Source organism: Miniopterus natalensis, chromosome 5 (genome assembly GCF_054644295.1).
Source record: "Miniopterus natalensis isolate mMinNat1 chromosome 5, mMinNat1.hap1, whole genome shotgun sequence".
Classification (NCBI taxonomy): Eukaryota; Metazoa; Chordata; class Mammalia; order Chiroptera; family Miniopteridae; genus Miniopterus; species Miniopterus natalensis.
The window spans coordinates 12242989-12262309 of record NC_142085.1 but is presented as its reverse complement, the minus strand read 5'-3'; the positions used below and the strand labels follow the sequence as shown (position 1 = coordinate 12262309).

Here is a 19321-nt window from a genome sequence, read left to right as displayed (position 1 = left end):
TACAGCATGACCCGTAACGTTTATCTAGGAGGTCTGGCAGGATGGAAAGCCTGTGTGCTCTCGTCAGTTAAGACCCTATTCTCTCCGGCCTCCATTTGCTCACCTGTAAAATGGGGTGTAAGAGCAAGATTACTAGGAGGATTAAACATTATGGTCAGGATCACCTCCTGTAGATTAAGTGTGCATTTTGTTTTCTCCGGCAAGGCTGGTATGAACATCTTAGCACCTTTCTTGAAGAGGAAGCTAAGGCCTCGAAGAATGGGTGTGGGTGCTCAGGGGACCTGGAGTGTAGTCTACCTTAGACAGTGGAGTGGCCCGCCTTACAGAAGTTAGTGCAGCCTGCATGGGGGATCTGGACCAGTGAGGAGTCATCCCGGACCACAAAAGAAGGACTAGTTTTCAATAGTGACCTCATGAGGCCCCAAGAGGTGATGGAGACAATGAACTGAGGGGCCCATGCTCTCTGTGCCTGGCTGTGCAAGTGGAATGGATTCTCTTCTGGATTGCATACGGCCTGGGTTGTTTTTGTTATCTAGGATTAAACAGCTAATGAGTGTGGAAGCTGGGGGGACTATGCCTTTCACTGCACCAGGCTGGCCACGATTCCAGGTTGCACCAGGTGAACCACTTCTATGTACCAGGTGAGATTTCCCTGTTTGTTTATTGTTTATTTCTTTGGTGTCAGTATCATCCCTCCTTCCATTTTTGAATGTCTTTCCTCTGTGTTTGTGTCCATCTATTTGGATCTCTTGCCTTTCCTCCGTTCCTTGTTGAGTCTTCTCCTGCCATTCTTTTTCTCACCCTCCCATTTTATGCCTCTCTGGTCATACTATTTTGAACCTTGCCTTTTCCCTGAATCCTTAAGGCTAATTATAGTTAAGCAAATACAAACTTTCTTCGATTTTATGCAAATATATTTTATATGTGCAAATATATAAAATTACAGTTTATGTATAACACTTAATATTTTAAGATTTATCCTAACAATTAGTTTAATCTGTACCAATCTCTTAGAACTACCCAGTCTTAAGTTGTTCTTTGTTTTATTAGAACCCTCAATTATACTTAAGTTCCCTGCTTTAGTGCAAATGTCACTTAATTAAAAATATGGCTCCCTATACCATTAGCTTATTAGGTTGTAGTAGTTAAAACTACTACAGTGGTAATAACACTCATTCAGAACATTTTTTCTGCAGGATCGCTATTCTATTGAATTTTTCAGGAATACCCATGGCCATCCATCCAAAGGACTATAGAGATGAAAGTCAACATTTCCAAAGGTCTAAAGACAGGTGTAGACAGTGGAAATGGGGGTATGTGTGTGTTTGAAGATGGAGGAGGAGAGGTGAGTTAGTTACATGATTTCTTGACAGGACTTGAGACTAAAAAACGAATATTTATGTTAAAAAGGTAAATAGTATTTACTTAATATTTTTCTTGACCATATACTTAACATATTTCCCAATATAGTTTAAACATTTAATATCGTTTAAGTCAAAGTTCTTTACCTTGAGAGATTTATTACCTGTTTCTCTGTTAGAATTACTCTCCTTAGTAACTGATTCTCAAGTCCTTTCATGGTAACAGTGAAATCAATGACTGATGTTTTAGCATTGATCTCGGGGGTAAAGGCAGGGTTTGGTAATTTTGTAGTAATATAAAGTTTAAATGAATCCATGATATCACATTCCTTATCACCGACTTTCACCTACATCAATGCAAATATAAAGTTTTAAAAAGCTTAAAGGATAAGACAAGGAGTATGGGTTCAGTTTAGGAGATAATTTGCCAAAGGTCAGTGCTATGAAACTTAAATTGCAAAGGAAAGTTGTAAAATTTTAATCACTGATCTTAGATTTGCGTTCCTGCTTGAAAATGTTTTTAGCCATGACACCAAGCAAATTAAATGAAAAATTTATCCAAAACAAATGCTGAGCAAAAGAAAACTCAAAAATTTGACTGTTTTTTTCACTTGAGAAAATTGTTTCCTACTATGGAAATGTGTCGTGTTTATGGAAAGTATCATTCTTTTTCCATTTCACAGTCATATCTGAAGCATATTTAACAACAGAAAGGGCTAACAAACTTTCAAAGAAAAAAATGCCAACATATTTTTCCAGAAACACGAGGTTTATATTAAACACTACAATCTGCAGTATATTGAAAAACAACAGGTGGAAATTATAACATTTTTAAATGACTTAAATTTTAATTAATCTGAATCCCACATGTGGTTGAAACCACATCCTAGAGGTTCTACCACCTTCTCAGGCAGCAGGCTTCACACTGTGGGCAGGAATCGGGGGTCTTTCAAAGAACCTCCAGGAATGATGTGTCTGCAGCCTCCTTTGGCATATTAAACATGCATATAAAAGAATTCACATTATGAAGAATTTTTTTTCTAAATAAATCTCTTTGTTTAATGAGAAAAATTTGCATTCTTTATTTATTCACTGATATTCATAAAATTAAGTTGTCCAAAGCAAAAAAAGTCAACCAGAAATACTCCTATTCATCAAAAAATAAAAAGCCAAGGAAGCCTCAAGGAAGAGAATGACACCAATGAGAGAGAAACATTTAGACTGAAAACAACTATAATCAACAATCAGGAACACAGTTCCATAGCTTCCAGCAAAGTCCATGAATTTAGACTGAAAGTTAATAAACAGAGAGATGAACAAATCAATGTCCATAAACTTTATGAAGATGCCATTTTCTCCAGTGAAATACAGGTTTTATTGTATAGATGTGTGTGTGTGTGTGTGTGTGTGTGTGTGTGTATGGCTTGCAACACCAATTTTCTTGGAGTTGCTAAAATATGTATATTTTGTGTGTAACACTAATATTTTATTATTATGACCAGACGATGTCTTTCCTTAATATATTATTTAGTTTCTGTGAAATGGCTACTCTTACCAAGACACTGCCCTACCATTGTACTTTTTATATACTACATATTTTGAAAGGAAACACTGACTAGAAGTTTGGAAATAATTTTTTCCGGGGCACCAAATACCTGAAAGAAACTGCTTTTACTGCTCTGCTCGAAAAGATAAGTAGATGTCACCATCATTTTTTTCTTTTCTTTTTTTTCTTTTCCTTTTTTATTTTTTTACGGAGCTCACCTTGAAAGTGGTGCCTGATTTAATGAAATTCTTCTCTAACACATTATCCAGGGCTGGGTCCAGCTCTTCACGAATGTCCTCGATGAGCAGGGGTCGGCCCAAGGAAAGGCTGTCCTCCAAGTGTGTGCGGAAGTATTTATGGTTCAGAGAGGTCACCTAAAAATAAGGAATTCGTTACTATATAAATGTCACAAAGAGTGTACCTCGTCCTCAGTGGAAACCAAGACTTGACTAAGAATTCTGAGGGCTATATGGGAAGCCTTGTTTATAAAAATAAAAGTAGCAAACATAAGTTAATTTTCAAAACTCGGTGGGTCCTGACCTGCGGAAGCCCAGGATGTGTAACAGGCTCTCTCTGATGCATGGAACAGAACAAAGGACAGTCCTTAGATCAGCCCCAGAGCTCTGCTCCTACAGCTGGGAGAGCAGTGACCAAGATGAGCCCTCTCAAACTCACATAGCTATCGTCACTCAGAGAGAGCACAGTAACTTGCATATCTGTAATAGTCATTTACCTTCTCAGTACTCCTATGGGATGAATAGGTGATTTTTTAAAAATAAGCATGAGCTTATCAGAAATTATACGGGTCAAACCAGGGGTCCATCCATGTATTCTAACAGTGGCACAACGGAGGGATAGGATAGCTACTCGCCTTAAAACCAACCTAAAAGATTATACATTCGCTCTTACATTCCTGTAAAATATAAAGAATATTTTTAGAAAATATAAGAAAAAAATTTTAATTAGAACTCTGAGTGCCTGGCAGACTCCCCCATTTGTAGACCAATGTTTATTAGTTAGAATAGACACACCGGGCTGGTTGATCTTTGCATGAGCCAATTGGCTTTGAACTCTTCTCCTATGACCCTTCCCTTGGCCTAAGTGTGAGGATTTCCAAAGGTTCAGTCCTCAACTCTCTTACCTCCTTACAGTCTACCCTCTGAGTTCAACCACTGCTGTTTATGCTGCTGTGAGCGCTCCTCTAAAGAAACGAGAAAGACCCGCCAAGACAGCAACTGATAGGAGGGTGGAATTAAAAATTACTCTCTCCCCAGCCGGGCGTGGCTCAGTGGTTGAGCATCGACCTAGGATCCAGGGGATCATGGTTCGATTCCCGGTCAGGGCACATGCCCGGGTTGCGGGCTCAATTCCCAGCAGGGGGCTTGCAGGAGGCAGTCGATCAATGACTCTCATCATTGATGTTTCTCTCTCTCTCTCTCCCTTCCTCTCTCTGAAATCAACAAAGATATGTTTTTAAAAAACAAAACAAACTACTCTCTCCCACTTGCTGTGAAAATAGGAGGTGGAATTGAAAAATAAGTCTACCTTTGTCCTGTTTGGATTAAAAAGGAAATAATTAAAAAAAAATAAAAATCTTGCACATGAATTTTTCCCCCTGGATAGAGAGCATTTTTTATACAAATGCTGGGCTATGAAAGGCCTTACTATGAGTTGATGAATGAATCTAAACAAAGAGCTTTTACTAGCTTATTAAACAAGATGAAACAAGGTCCCAACAAGACTAAACGTAATTGTCCTGCTCTGTTTCCCAAGGAGTGAATTCTCTTTTTGTGATTTCCTTCCCAAGCGTGATGGTTAATTTTGTGTGTCGACCTGACTGGACTAAGGGGTGCTCTGCTAGCTGGCAAACATTATTTCAGTGTGCATCTGTGAGGGTTTTTCCAGAAGAGATTAGCATTTGTAGAATTAGCAGACTGAGTAAAGAAGATCACCCTCACCAATTCGGGTGGGCATCACAGATCTGTTGAGAAGGTGGTGGAGGAAGGGTGAATTTGCTCTTGCTTGAGTTGGGACATCTATCTTTTGCCCTTGGACATCAGCTTCTGATTCTGGGCCTTCAGACTCAGACTGGGACTTATACATTGGCTCCCATGGTTCTCAGGCCTCCGGGGATTGATCCAGAACTACACGACCAGCTTTCCTGGACCTCCAGCTTGCAGATAGTGGGACTTCTCAGCCTCCATAATCCCAATCTCACATAAAAAATCTCTTTCTATATATCTATAAATAGTTATTCTATTATTTTTGTTTCTCTGAAGAACCCTAATACCCCGTTAAGAAATAATAATTTTCAAATTAACTTATTTAAGATTACCTTTTCCCATAGTCAGTATCTTTTATAAACTTGAAATCCTATTTTAGAGTTGTAATTTCAGGTTTAGTTCCCTTGATTTTTCCTGTGCAGAAACACGATGTGGTAGCCACCACTGGAGCCTGCACAGGCCCTGAGGTGCTGGCTCTTTATGAGGTGAGTACCTTCTCTTTCTGGAAGCCTGAACTGTAGGTCCTGGAGCAGGCACTGAAGGTGGCCTCGGCAAAGTTGCCAAGATAGTGTGCAGCCCTGGACATTTAACATTTATAAAGTGCTTCAATTTTCATTTTGTTTTCCTTCTCAAGTCGAGAAATACTCATTTTGTTTTCATTTATGTGTTTGTTCATGTGCTGATCCATATATTCAGAAAAATCATATCTCCTGAGTAAGGAGAATATATGTCAATCTGCTATATTCCAGCAGTAGATCGTTTTTGAAATACAAAAGTGTCTCCAGCATGTCTGTTGCTTCTCCAAGAGGGCTCCTGGGTCTGAACTGCATCAGGAGGGACATTACTGAAGGTGATCAAGGAATTTAATGCCAAAATAGAGAAAAAACTATGATTAGGAAAAATAAAAAAGATGAGCAGGGAGATCAAGAGCCAGGGGAGGCAAGAGAACTGGGACAAGGACAAGTCACAGTTGAGCTGGGTCCAGACAACTGACTTCGGGAGCAAGAGTGCACTCCTCAGAAGCCACCTGCATTTCCCTGAGCTCTCCCTGCAATTACACTCTGGTCCTCCCTAGGATTTCTCTGGTTGTCTACGCAAACAGACTGATGCGCTGTGTTCTGGAGTATTCACGAGGTGGGAGTATCTCAGGAGTGCCCCCGAGCACTAGGCAGTGTCTGTCTATCTGCTGGCTAACCCTGACCACTGATTGCAGAAGGAGATCTTTCAATATTTCACCATTAAATATGGTGTGTGTTGTAGGCTTTCATCAATGCTCTCCATAGGATATCCTGTTCTTAGTTTTCTGGCAGCTCTATCATGAATGGGTGTTGAATTTACCAAGCACTTTTCCTGCATTTATCAAGATGACCACGTCATTCTGTTATTGTTTCCTGTAACAATGACATACTTTGATGCATTCCTTTAAATCCAATAAACGTCAGAATTTCTATTCTATTTAAAGGACTGTGCAGAAAATATAAAGATGGGGTAAAACCATAAACCTGACCAGCAATAAGTTTATGGTACAGTAGAGATAAAAGAAAAATGTGCGAAGAACAATTCAAGACAGACTTTAAATCCACAGCAGAAATGCAAATAAGGCACTGTGAGCAGTCAGAACAGGCCATCTTAAGCTGAGGACACAGAAAAGCCTTGACGAAGGTAGTATTGAATGTGGACTTTGAAGAATATTTCAGATTTTTGTCTGGGGTGTAAGTGAAGTGGGCAGGAGGGTGGAGAAAGACATTCTCATTAGAAATAGCGCAAGCAAAAATATGGGCCCAGGAGGCTTAGAACAGTGTCTAGGAAACAATGGATAGTCCACATTGGTAGCTGACTTAAAATATCAATGGTAACGAGATCCTCCAGGGAGTCAGGAATGTTGGAATCCTGCCTTTTGTCCACCCCAAACTTAAAATTAACACCTTATTAGACTCCAACTCCAATACTGGACTCTAGTATGCATTGTAGTACCAAGTGTCTGAGCTAGGTGATACAAGTGGCCTAACTCACAGGTTCTTTTGCTGCTTTACTGTAAACTCAGACTCAAGGCCCAGGATGGAAGCCACATCCAATACTGGCAAAGCAGCAGAGCCAGAGAAATGGCTCTACAGAGCTGGAGACAGTGTTATCAACAGAGAGCACAAGAGAGAGAAAATGTCAAAGCCTTTGCCCCAAGTCCCTGCTACAAAACTCAAGGGTGTAAATTAGCAAACAATTACAGAGATGATGACTTTATGACTGGCAGATTCTATGGAAATTCTGGGAAAATTTCATGATTTCAAGATTACCTTCCCCTGCACCAAGCGGTACATACCTGCAGGTCATTTTCTTTCTCCTTTGATTTAATCCATGTTTTGCCTTGGGTTTGTGGATCTATGAGGAGTGGGTATCTGGTGGCCTTCGTCACAATAATGCCATTCTGAATTGAGAGGTCATCTCCTGGCAGTCCCTGCAGTCCCCACTCGCCAATCTGAGTAACAGGAAATGGGTATGGCATTTAAAGGAAAACAGGAATGCTTTCATTAGTAATTAAAAGTACCATAATATAAAAGAATTTAAAATTTGTAAATAAAAATATATTTTTCCATTGAGAGTATGCAACAGGTACCTAGAAATAAATCCAAACTTGTAAGTGTGAACTAAGTAATATTAAATTTTAAAAAACTATATCATCTAATAAATCCTTTCTCTAATAACACAAGACTAGGTTTAGTACCGTACGTTGTATTTTCATGCTTATGAGGAAATTGTTAAACTGACTGCATGAAGCATGGTTGCTGAAACTTCAGAGAACAGAGGGGCTTTAAATCTGGTGAAGCTGGCTTTGAGAGGGGATCCAGATGGGCTGGAGTAGGCAGAGGCAGAGCAGATAGGCCACAGATGTCAGAGAAGATAAGCCCTGGAAAGCCTCTGCAACTTCCCTTCCTGCCCTTCCCTTCTGCTTTCACGGGGGAGGGGACTGCATAGCTCGAGGCAGAGGAGTTAGGGGAGATGAGATGTTACATTGACAGGATGCTCATCGATGACATTTAAAATACATATTTCCTTTCCAAAATAAGAGGAAATTGCCAGTCTGCCTCCACAGGTCAATAAAATCACCAAGATCCAATGAACCAACCTGCCTCCACCTTTGTTAAATTATCCCACACTTTCAAAGGCCATAATTAATAAAGAATATCCTGGCCCACTTAGCCTCATCAGTGACCCACTGTATCTTCAATACATGATCTAGTCCCTGTCAGGACCAGTTTAACATTGTTTGAATTAGAAAGATTAATTTTTAACTTTTAAATAGAGATAACATGAAATTAATAGCATGGCGTCTCTAAGGCAACCGGGGAGCATATTCACAAATCAGAAAAGCAGCTCATGAATACAAATGGCCTGGAAAGCACTTGCTGCCACAGGAGCTCTGTAAGAGATACTGAAAATTGACAGAGGCATCAAATTCCCGAAGAGGAAGGTTAGCAAGGTAGGCCACACTATTCCTCAGTAACAGACATGCTGCTCGGTACCTCTGTTGGACACTAATAAAGGTTTGCTAATGACCAAAAGAAGGTTAATAACAGTACTTCGGGCCTAGCTAATGTCTACATTGGCCTAAAATGTTTGAAAGAGTGTGGCTTAACAGTGTGATAGGCAGTTAGACAGACATGAGCAGAGCAAGGATGATGGGCCAGGTACAGAAGGTCATCAGGGTGGAAAGCTCCAGGTGCATAACAAAGGACAATTGTAGGGTGGGACCTCGCCCCTAGGATGACCCTTCCTCCCCTAGCATATCACTGGTCATGTGGTTTGGGCCCCCTGACCTTTCCTCCCTAGAGATAATATCTAGGCCTCAGCTGTATTTCAGCTCAAGGCTCAGAAAAGCAACAAAACCAAACACAGCTGACCTCAGGACCAGCTGCACTGGATAATGACCCCCCTGCCCTGGTACCAACCAATCAGTCAGTGGAGACCCCCCAACCCTGAAAGGACACACATAGAAAACTGCTGAATATTCTATTAAGATCTTCCCCTGGGACTGCCCCTAAGATCTCCACGCTTAAAACCATTAGGGTGGAGGACCCAGCACTCTCGCTCCTGGGAGCTCACCTTAATGCCTTTCTCTCTCCTCTTCCTTTCCCCATACCTCCCTTCCCCCCCCCACCCCCCACATTAGCATTACCATTAGCTCTCTCACTCCCAAGCTCCAAGGGCCCTTCCTTTACTTCTATAACTTGTTTCCTAAGCTCATTTCTTCTAGGAATTACTTCTTCCACCTCTGTAATTTTACCAAATAAATGTTCTCTTATAGTTTGGGTCTTGGCTCTGAATTCTTTCCTAGCCAGAACCTAAGTACCGAGGTTGCTGAACCCAAGTCCAGTCTGACACCACCGGACTAACACCCAGTGCCATTCCAGGCACCTACAACAATAAGACTCGTGTAAGTACTGAAGGGTTGTAAGAAGAGCTCAGTGTCAGCCAGTCTGTAACTCACTAATGATCTTTTTGTTCATAGCAGAGCAATTGGTACTCATTTGAAAGCAGGATTTCTTAAAATGCAAAGGAACTTTTATACAACAAAGGAAACTCATTTTTGGAGCTCTTAAACATTTTCAAACAATCTTTTCAATTAAATGAAAAAACAAACAAATGAGATGTACCTTGATTTCTTAGTAAGAAATAAAACGAGACTTAAATTCAAATAATATTATGAGAAAAGTAACACTTACTGTTGGAGGATCCACCAACATTGAAATAAGATTCAGGTTTTCAGTGAAAGGAATTTTCCGTGATCTCAGCTCCAATTCCCATTGTTCTTTAAGCAAATAGTTCCTAAATATCTGATTGAAAGGACCAAGGTAGGAAAGGAATCCGGTGCACATCAGAATATCACCCACAAGCCTGTTAAGGGGAAAATACAGTCACCTACCACAGTGTACGCTCTCCCATGAAGGAGTTTGAAAGGCCACACTGCAGTTTTGTTTTGTTACTGGGTGAAACCCTTCTTTGCTCCCTGCACTTGGAAGCCATAGGTGGAGACACCGTGTGTAAAGCAGTAGTGGCCATGTGTGGAGAAGTTCAGGGAGCAAGACAGGAGGCTTTACCTGGAGCCCACAGGCCCAGGGCCTTGCCTCCCAGAGGAGGGAAGTATCCTGCTCCTATCCCCTGGCTGGGCCTGTTCAGAATCAGTCTTGAGTCAACTATTTTTCCTTTCTCATCCTCCTCTAAGCTTTCTTAGCACACCGATGGCAAAGATTAGACAAATGGAGCAAGCCTATAGATTGTTCTGGCACATCCAAACCATACCAGCAGCACTCTCGTACTGAAAACCCACAGTGCTGAACCAAAACTGAGATCAAAGGCATTTCACAAGTTTTTCTTCCCTCTCAGTTTTCCTGAGAGTGCGTAACTTTAGCTGTAAGCAGTTTCCTAGGTGGTGGGAATCAGAGGTGGGTATATGGAAACGCAGGGGAAGAGCTCTTCATGGGACGATGGATTCTATGTTCTCTAATGTCACAAAGAGGTGGCGTTTGGGGTGGTGACTAAGGAGAGCGAGTATAGCAAAGACCAAAATTTATACCTATTAATCTGAGCTCTGAACTCTTTACTTTGCTGAGTCCATCGGATTTTCTCTCCACTCAGTCCATCGATGAGCGTGGAAGCTGCCTGCATCTTTTTCCGGCACATGTCAGCATCATTGAGCAGATCCTACGTTCATAAAGGAAGGTCTCAAAGAACTTTTTAAATTGCTTATTAAATATCTATTATATTCACACATAAAAATACATGGAGCAATTTCTTAATGTGCAAAATAAACATAACCTGAAAATGCAGTGTAAGTGAAACTTTACATATTAAATTCTGGTACTTTATTCAGTATAGAGTTATTTTACATTAAAAAATTTCAAGAGAAGCAATTTTGTAAGATAGAATCCAAATCACATAAATTAAAATAGTATTTCTATTAAATATTTTCAAAATAGAATCAAATCAATAAAATATACCATTTTAAGTCTTGGATTTAATAATAATTCTGAGTTCTTTGCAGTTTACCAAGATTTTTCCCCCAGAAAAATTCTACACATTTGTGTGCTGCAGGTAGCTTGCATCAGCTCACAAGAGCCAATTGTTAGTTTCAAGAAATGTGCGTGCTGGTGTTAAACAACCATTATTAAAAATTAAATTATATAAACTTATAATTAAACAAATTATATTAAAAGAAAAGGTAATGCATAACCACAACCCCTCACCTCCTCATTACTTACTCAGTTTAGTGTTACCCGAGTGAGTTTATTAAGTCCACTGTGCCAGCACGGTGGAAATCACAGATGATAGGGTGCTGCTTCTGCACAAGTTTTCCCAAATCTGGGTTCAGTGTCGTTACACTGACAGCTTAAAACTGGCAGTGATGGGAGTACCTAGACCCCAGAAATCAGTAAACCCTGCAAACAGGGCTTTCTTCTCCCCCTGGCCCCTGCCCTCACAAGCCAACTGTTGAACCCTTACCAGACTATCACTGCTTACCTCCTACCTCAGAGGTCTGATTAGGATGCCCATTTGATGGACAATTGAGGTCAGCTGAAGCGTGACAGCACAATTAATAAGTGCATGAGCTGGACCTGAAACCCAGTTTTCTAACTCCAAAGTCAGTACTTTGGGTGTGACGTCACAGCTTCCTCTTTTAGAAAATGATGATTAAAAAACGAATTTGAAGTGTTAAAGATCCAAAATAAGTAATGTTGCTAGTGAGTAGGGGCCTTCAGGTAAATTTCTTTTGTCATAAACATTTACCTAATTTGTAAATACCACACACATTGGGTAACATTTCAGTACGTCGTTTCAGTAACTTTGGGTGTTTCATCTCACCATTTTTTCATTCATAGCTGCATCAAATTTTGCTTGTACTTTATCCAGCTCGGCTTGTTTATCATCAAGCAGTGCCTGTGCCTTCCCCAGCTCAGCATTGGCGACTGCTAAACGGCCCTCCTGCTTGGCCAGGTTAGCCTTAGGGGGAAGAGGAGGAGATTAGTGTGAGCTGTACTAGCACTGCAACACATTGGTGACTTTCATCGGTAACAACACATCACACGATTTTGCCCCAGATCGTTTGGAGGTCACTCATTTCAGTGTTTTCACCTGTTTCAGTGTTTTCAGCTGGGAAAGTAGAGGATCTTGAAGAGACTTCATTAAAGTTCTTTTTCTTTTAATCATTAATGTTACTCTGGAAAATGCAGCAATGTATAGGAAGGGGAACAAAAATTACCTGTGATTTTACCCACTGATAGTCTGAGTGTTGTGTTAAGAAGTTGATAACTGGCATTTTGATTTTTTTCCACCTAATGTAGTATAATCATTTTCCCCATCCTTAAAACCTTTCCATGAACATCAGTCATATGGCTGCACAGTATCCTGCAATTTGGATGTATCATCATTTACATAACATTTTCTGTACTTTTAGGCATTTCTTTTTTCATTTTTAATTACTATAAATAATGCTGTGATAAGTACTATTGGGTATGTAAACATTCTGGATGGTTTCCTTCGTATAGATTCTTTGAAGTGAAATCACTGCAGTTTTTCATCTTTTTCTAAGTCCTACAACATGTTAATTATATTTTCTTGTAAATATAAAGTAATTAATCAGCAGACTAAGACAGCCCCAGAGCCTCTGGTATAGAGCTTTTTTGAAAACTTTCTCACTTTCTTCCTCAGTATTTCATTTATTTGAATTTAGCCTTTGTCCCTAGGAATTTTCTTTTCATTTAGATTTTCTAATGTATTTGCATATAACTGTGTAAAATTTGCCTTTTAATTATTTAAATCTACACATGTGTGGTTATATGGATTTATCTTTCCATTCTCATTTGTTCTTCTATATTTTCCTCTTGATTAGATTTTTAAGAACATATCTCATATTTTGTTTTTGCACCAGTTCTTAGGTTTACTTATTAATTCTACTTTTCTATTTTCTAATTTTAAATGTTATTTTTATTAGCTCTATTCCACTTTCCTCAAATTTTGTGTATATGTGTGCTTATAAGTGAGTGTGTACTGGATTTAGTTTCTTTAATTAATTTAAGGAAAAAGAATGTATCATTTTACCACCTCAAAAAAGCTTTGGTAACCAGCTTTTTATCATTTTCTAAATAAAAGTGATTCACTTTTTAAAAATGTAAACTTTCTAATTTTATTACTTATTATCAAGGAACGAGGCCTCAGCAATTTTTGCTTCTGGGAATGAAATCAAGGTCTTCTTTTAGCATTGAACATGGTCAATTTTTGTAAATGTTTCTTGGACAATAGAAATGATTTCATATTCTGTTTATATTTTTAAAAGTTCTGTTAGCAATTCAAACTTAAAAATGATATAGGGTAAAATCTCTACATAATTATTAATTTACACCTACTCAGGATTGGCTACATAAATGGCAGGGCCCAGTGCAAAATGGAAATGTGGGTCCCTTGTTCTCGTATTAATAGCATCAAGAGGGTGACAGTAGAGCACTGAGCCAAGCACGAGCCCTTAGCATGGGACCCCGTGTGCACAGGTGGCACAGCCAGGAAGCCAGCCGAGGCCCACCAGCTCTGGGGTCGGCTGATATTGCGCACCAGTCTCAGCCAGTCTCAAATGACAATATTATTTTTATTAATCTCCACTTAAAATAGTAATAGACTTTAAAACAAAAAATATTAATAGATTTTGCTTTATGTAACTTAGTACTCTTTTATTTATAGCATAAGACATTCATACAATTAAGTCTCACCATGGACTTAATTGTTAGGAATAAAAATTTTATCAATAAAAAATAACGGCTCTTTTAAGTCCTTTTCTCTTGAATTCTAACATTTATAGCAACATTTCTCACTTGGTGTCCTTTTGTTTGGATGTGCTTGCTGTATATTCTCATTTCCCTTTAAAACTTTCCTATTTTTTATTTATTTTCTATTTGTCTCAAAGCACAGAGTTTAAAGAGGCAATCACTTCTATAGGACCTATTATGAGAACCAGTAACCCCCTGCCCATCTCCTGACCATTTTTCATTCCACAGAGTAACCACTTCCAACTTTTTTAGCTTGAGGGGGCTGGGATGGGCAGCGGGGGTTGTGTTTGTCTGGGTGGTATATTTTATGACTCCCTTGCGCCACTCTGGAAAATGTCTTTCTGTTCCTTCAGATATGAAGGACAGTCTGGCCCAGTAGAGATGTGTGTGTGTTGTGTCTACCCCTCAGTTACCCCTCAATACTGAAACTGCATCCTTGAGAATGTCTATTTGTTCCCTCATACACGAAGGGCAGCTTGGCCTGACACTGAGTTCCTGGGCACTGCAATCTCCTCCTTAATGCTCTGCATGTGTTTTTCATCGTTGTCTAGTATTTAGGGCTATGGGAAGTCTGTGACATCCTGAATTCTCTTCTTTTGTAATCAATCTTTTAAATTTTGTTTCATTGTTTCTTATATGCATAAAAGTTTCCCTTTCTGTCTTTGAAATTTAAAACATTTCTATCTGTTGAGACTGATTTTTATAAATTTTGTTTGGACTATAACAACCAAATTCAGTCTCCAAACCTCATTTCCAAACTTTAAAGAAATGGCAAGTTTTCTGTTATGACAGCTTGGTTATTATTCCTGATAAATTCATTCCCTGTTCAAGTTAACAAGTTGGTTTCAGCTCCTTGTCTGAGATGCCCAAGGCACATAACAGATGTAAAAGGAATGAGAAATGTGAGGGAACATAGAGAAAGAAAGAAAAATTTGCTACCAGAGACATCTAGCTTTATTAGTAAAAATTATGCTTTGTCTTTTAATAGCAGTAATACTAATGCTTGACTTTATGAAGCATTGATTTACTGGGAAATGGAGGGAAACTCACCTTCAGAGGCAACACTTCCTTATTGATGCCATAAAATGTTACCATAGCAAGTGTCCATGACAGCAGACCAGCCACATTCCCACAGACTTTTTTTGCACTTTCAAAAGTGTAATCATCCATATTAAAATACGGCTGCAGAAACTCAACAGTCTCTTCATTAATAGTGTCCTTGGGGAACTGCTGAAGGCTCGACAGGAATCCCGCGGCACTCATCAACTGAAAAACAGGACTCAGCCTGCAAGTTCTGGGAGAGAGATATACTTCCTCCCTGAGCTGGTGTGTGCTTCTAAATAAGTAACAGTTGATTTGCTCTAAACATACAAATCATGACTATGACAGTAGTCAACCTAAATCTGTAAATTGCAAACTGCCTTCTCATTTCCCTGGTAAAAGAGTAAAAAATAAAAGTTACCTGCATTTCCTGTCATGTAAGTACATTTAAATGGGCTGACATCAAGACTGCCAATATGAGCCACTGATTCTGAACAGATTTTACAGAAAGAAAGCATTCAGTCTAAAAACCCTTCTCTACTTATATTCTGGAAGATAAACTATTCAATACACACCAGTCAATTTTTACCTGCCAGCCTGTCTGGTCTGTATTGAGTGTCCCGGGATGAGGGACCTACAGAAATAGGTTTTACTTACTTTCAATGACTCTGACCAAGACGGCTTGCAGCAGGGTTTCTCTGGATCCTGAGTAACAGGATCAATTTTCTTTTGAAATAGTAACAGAACGCAGTCCATGATTCTCATAATAAGATGCGGGGGCTTTGCAAGTTTCCTGACCGTGGCAATATCATTTGGTTTGATAGTCTGTATTGGGGGTTAGGAATCAATATTTTTTGTTGTTGAGTAGTCAGATGGCAATCTAATACTTTAAAATAACTAAAGTAGAAAACTTTAAAATGTATTTTCTCCCCAAACCCTGACATTATTTCCTCAAGGGTTTTCATTCCAAGATTTTTTCCTAATAGCTCTTTCACTGTGATTTTAGGATTTTTGTTTGCTTTAATTTTTTTTCCTCTGTTGCCCTCAACTACTTCTTTAGAATATCACTACCATTCATTGCCCACCACCCCAGATCTTGACTAGCAACAAACCTTATTGGTGGATAACATTTAGCTAACTTGCATCTTCAAAGTACAGAGTCTATATTATGTGTGGATAATAAAAGAGGAGCAAGGCCCTGAATAGCAGAAGCCTCACCTTTGGTCTTCACTTGGAGGGCTGCCCTGTCTATGGGAGGGGCGGGGGTTCAAAGGAGACAAGAGAAGTTATTATAACATATGGCTCGTAAAAATATTTTTGATCGTTTCTATATGTGAACTGGGTTTGGAATAAGTCATCACCAGACATTCAAGGCAAGAAGGACTGACCCCATAAATCAAGAAAATCTAAGACTCGTTTGATTCAGCGATCTCTCTGCCTTGTATGTTACCATGGAATCCATAAAGGGAGTGGGGAAGAAGAATGTCCCCTGGTCACTGTCACAATTTTATTAAGTGATTATCATAAATCTACTCATTTATATAACTACAGGCAGTCTCCTGTATAAAACAAACAAAAATAGCCCTGTCTTCGTACTTTTCCAAGGAAGAGAGAGAAAATGCAATTACCCTAAAGGAGGATTTTCTGTCATAACAGAAGCACAGGGGGGATAGGAAAACAAAGGAGAGCCAGAAGAACCAAGAGCTTTCTGGAAGGTGTGAGGTCTGAGCCCAGTCTTGAAGAATGACTCTTCTCAGGTGGTGAAAGTTAGGAGACGCACTCCTGGCAGAGGGAGAGGTCATTTAAACAGACCATGATTCTTGCAGAAGCCTGCAGGATTTTCTGTGTGGCTGGATCATGTTGTGTGTAGGGACAGAATGGCAAGAGAGTTCAAGGAGTAGATAGAAGCCAGCTTAGCAGCTGAAGCAGCACCACTAATATTTACTGAGTATTTCCCATGTGTCCAGCAAAGTGTGCTCATTGCTTTTAATGTTTACATTGATCCTTCAAGGATCAATGGGGAATTATAATCCCTATAGAGACATACAGAAGTCAAGTCAATTTACTTAAGTGGTGGCCTGAGAGGCAAATGCAGATCTGCCTGCCTCCAAAGCTGTGCCCTCAGAGCCGTGGATGCCTAGCTGGGACTTTATCCTGATAGCAACGGGAACCACATGGACATTTCAAAAGGGCTCATGACATAATCTGAACAGGATGCTGGAGGAACCAGGAAGGCTTTCTAAGTACCTGAATCCCTCATGCTATAGGTTAGGCATTAATCATTAGTACTGTATTACTCTCAGTTCTCATAGAAAGCTGATTTACAGAATGAAAATAGTAAGTTACAGGAAGTGAAGACTTAAAAAATTAGAACTCTGAAAACTTAATCAGTGAAAAGATTTGTTTCCAGACTCAGTTTTGTGATTACAAAAATTCCAGTCATTTCAGGTAATGAAACGGAGTGCTGCTAGGACTTGTGTCGGGAGGGACAGCAGTGCGCTACTCACGTTCAGGGCTGCTTCTGCTTCCTCCAGTGCAGGTCGAGCTGCCTCGAGTTTGGTCTCGGCTTTTACTTTTTCATTATCAATTTCATCCACAATTTTTTGGGCTTTGTCTTTTACCTCTTGCACTTCATTTTTCACTTTGGATGCAGCTTGAGCACTTACTGTGACTTCTGCTAATACCTGTTAAGGTGAGAGCAAACATGAGAGCAAACAGAAACCTTTGAGCAGAATTTACAGATTTGAGTACTGAGAGAATATTCATTCAATATAATTTAAAACATGAAGAAGGGCAAGTGTACCTTCCATCCAAGTCATATATATGCCTCACCCTGGGATGTTTTTATTGATTTTTAGAGAGAAAGGAAGGGAGAGAGAGGGAGAGAGAAACGTCGATCAGTTGCCTCCTGTACACACCTCAATTGGGAATTGAACCCACAACCTAGGTATGTACCCTGACTGGGAATCGAACCTGCAACCTTTTTGGTGTACAGGTAACACTCTAACCAACTGAGCCACCCGGCCAGAGCTGTCATCGATATTTTAAGGTGTATTAAAGTAACTCCTTTGAGCAGTTCCTTGCTGTCTGTTATTTCTGAAGCTTTCCTCAGGCTTAGAATATATAATTAAATATTTTAAGCTTTCAGAAAAATGGTATTTCTACTCTATGTAATTTCTAGATTTAAAACAATTCAGTAACTATAATGAAATAAGATCAGAAACCATATTAAGCCTTATGTAAATAACAATAAAAATAGCTCATATTTTGCTAAGTACCTACCATATGCCAGAACTTTGCTAAGTGCTCTCCTGACTCTCTCATTTCAGCAACTGCCTAAAGGCCAAGATTTAAGTACCTGTTCTTAACGGACTCTCAGGGAGTGGAAGCTGAAAGCAGTCTGAGCCTGGAGGGGTCGTAGATAAAGGAGCAGCACACACATATTCCTACCACCTTGGGATGAGTATTTTTTTTTGTAACTCCACCAGCTCCTCCTCTTATTTTTTTCCTTGCTTGACACAGACTTCAGATGAGACTTGGGCCATCCTAGAAGCCTAAAGCACGCAAGGACCTTAACAAATATGGCTTACAGTCCAGCAGAAATGTCATAAACGTGAGAAGATGAGTGAGAACAAGCAAGCCAGCCAGAGCCAGAGGAGGAGCAGCCTTAGCCCCGGCAGAGAGGGTAGCAGTTCAGGCACATCTTGGTAGAAGTTAAACAAAAATCTCTAATGGTCTTTGGGAACATTATCTTACCAGAAATAGCCTAAGTTTATACCCTGTACGTTTATAAATGCTTTGCCTCTAATGTGAACAAAGGTTCCTCACCACTCGGGACGAAAGGAATGCCAACTCACTTCATCCGCCTTTACAGACGCCACCTCCAGTTCCTTCTCCTTCACTGCGAGATCCTGAGACAGCTTCGCAACCGATTCACTCGCCTCCATGAGCTTGTCAAGACCTTTACACACAAGTACACACTCTTGCTGAGTATATGAAGAGCCCTTCATCGGATACTTATGCAACATTTACTACCTATAAGGCACCATATAAGCACTAGAACAATCCCAGTAATTAATTCTGGACAAAAGCTTTAAAAATACACAGATCTTTGGAGCGGGGATCCTGACCGTATTTCTGAGTTTCAGCAGGGAGTGAACAAAACAGCTCTGACTGAAGAGCACCGCCTGCTGCACTGAAGGGACGCCACAGGGCCTAGTGAGAGCATCACTGAACTTCCTCGACAAACATCAGTGAAGACACGTCCTTGACAATGTATGCTCCCCTTGGCTTTGCAAACTTTGTAACTGTAATTTTTTGGCCTTTGAATCGTATTGCAGCTGAGGTGGCAAATGAGACACATAATCTATTAACATTTTTGTTGCTTGCTTCGCTATAAAAAGGGAAATAACTGCTAAGGCCTGTGTGACTGGCTCTGTGACTTTCAACACCAGAGAGGAAAATAACTAACTGGGCTTCTCCCCATTCCCACTGGGTTTTAGACAGGGGTTTGGGTACATGGTTAGCATCTGGTCTCTTGAGGGAAACGGGAAGCACTGA

General features: G+C 39.9%; 1 protein-coding gene across 1 annotated transcript in view; it reads right to left on the bottom strand.

The window, feature by feature from the left end:
* The window catches only part of DNAH8 (dynein axonemal heavy chain 8), a 243812-nt gene that overhangs the window by 71811 nt on the left and 152680 nt on the right, over positions 1-19321 (bottom strand). Inside the window, exons 67-76 of the mRNA XM_087817239.1 lie at positions 18619-18722; positions 17269-17445; positions 15419-15586; positions 14771-14986; positions 11766-11903; positions 10480-10607; positions 9629-9800; positions 7228-7383; positions 3126-3281; positions 1526-1708 (exon numbers count right to left, since the gene is read on the bottom strand). Coding sequence (XP_087673365.1) covers positions 1526-1708; positions 3126-3281; positions 7228-7383; positions 9629-9800; positions 10480-10607; positions 11766-11903; positions 14771-14986; positions 15419-15586; positions 17269-17445; positions 18619-18722 — 1598 coding nt within the window. The remainder of the gene's footprint in view (positions 1-1525; positions 1709-3125; positions 3282-7227; positions 7384-9628; positions 9801-10479; positions 10608-11765; positions 11904-14770; positions 14987-15418; positions 15587-17268; positions 17446-18618; positions 18723-19321) is intronic.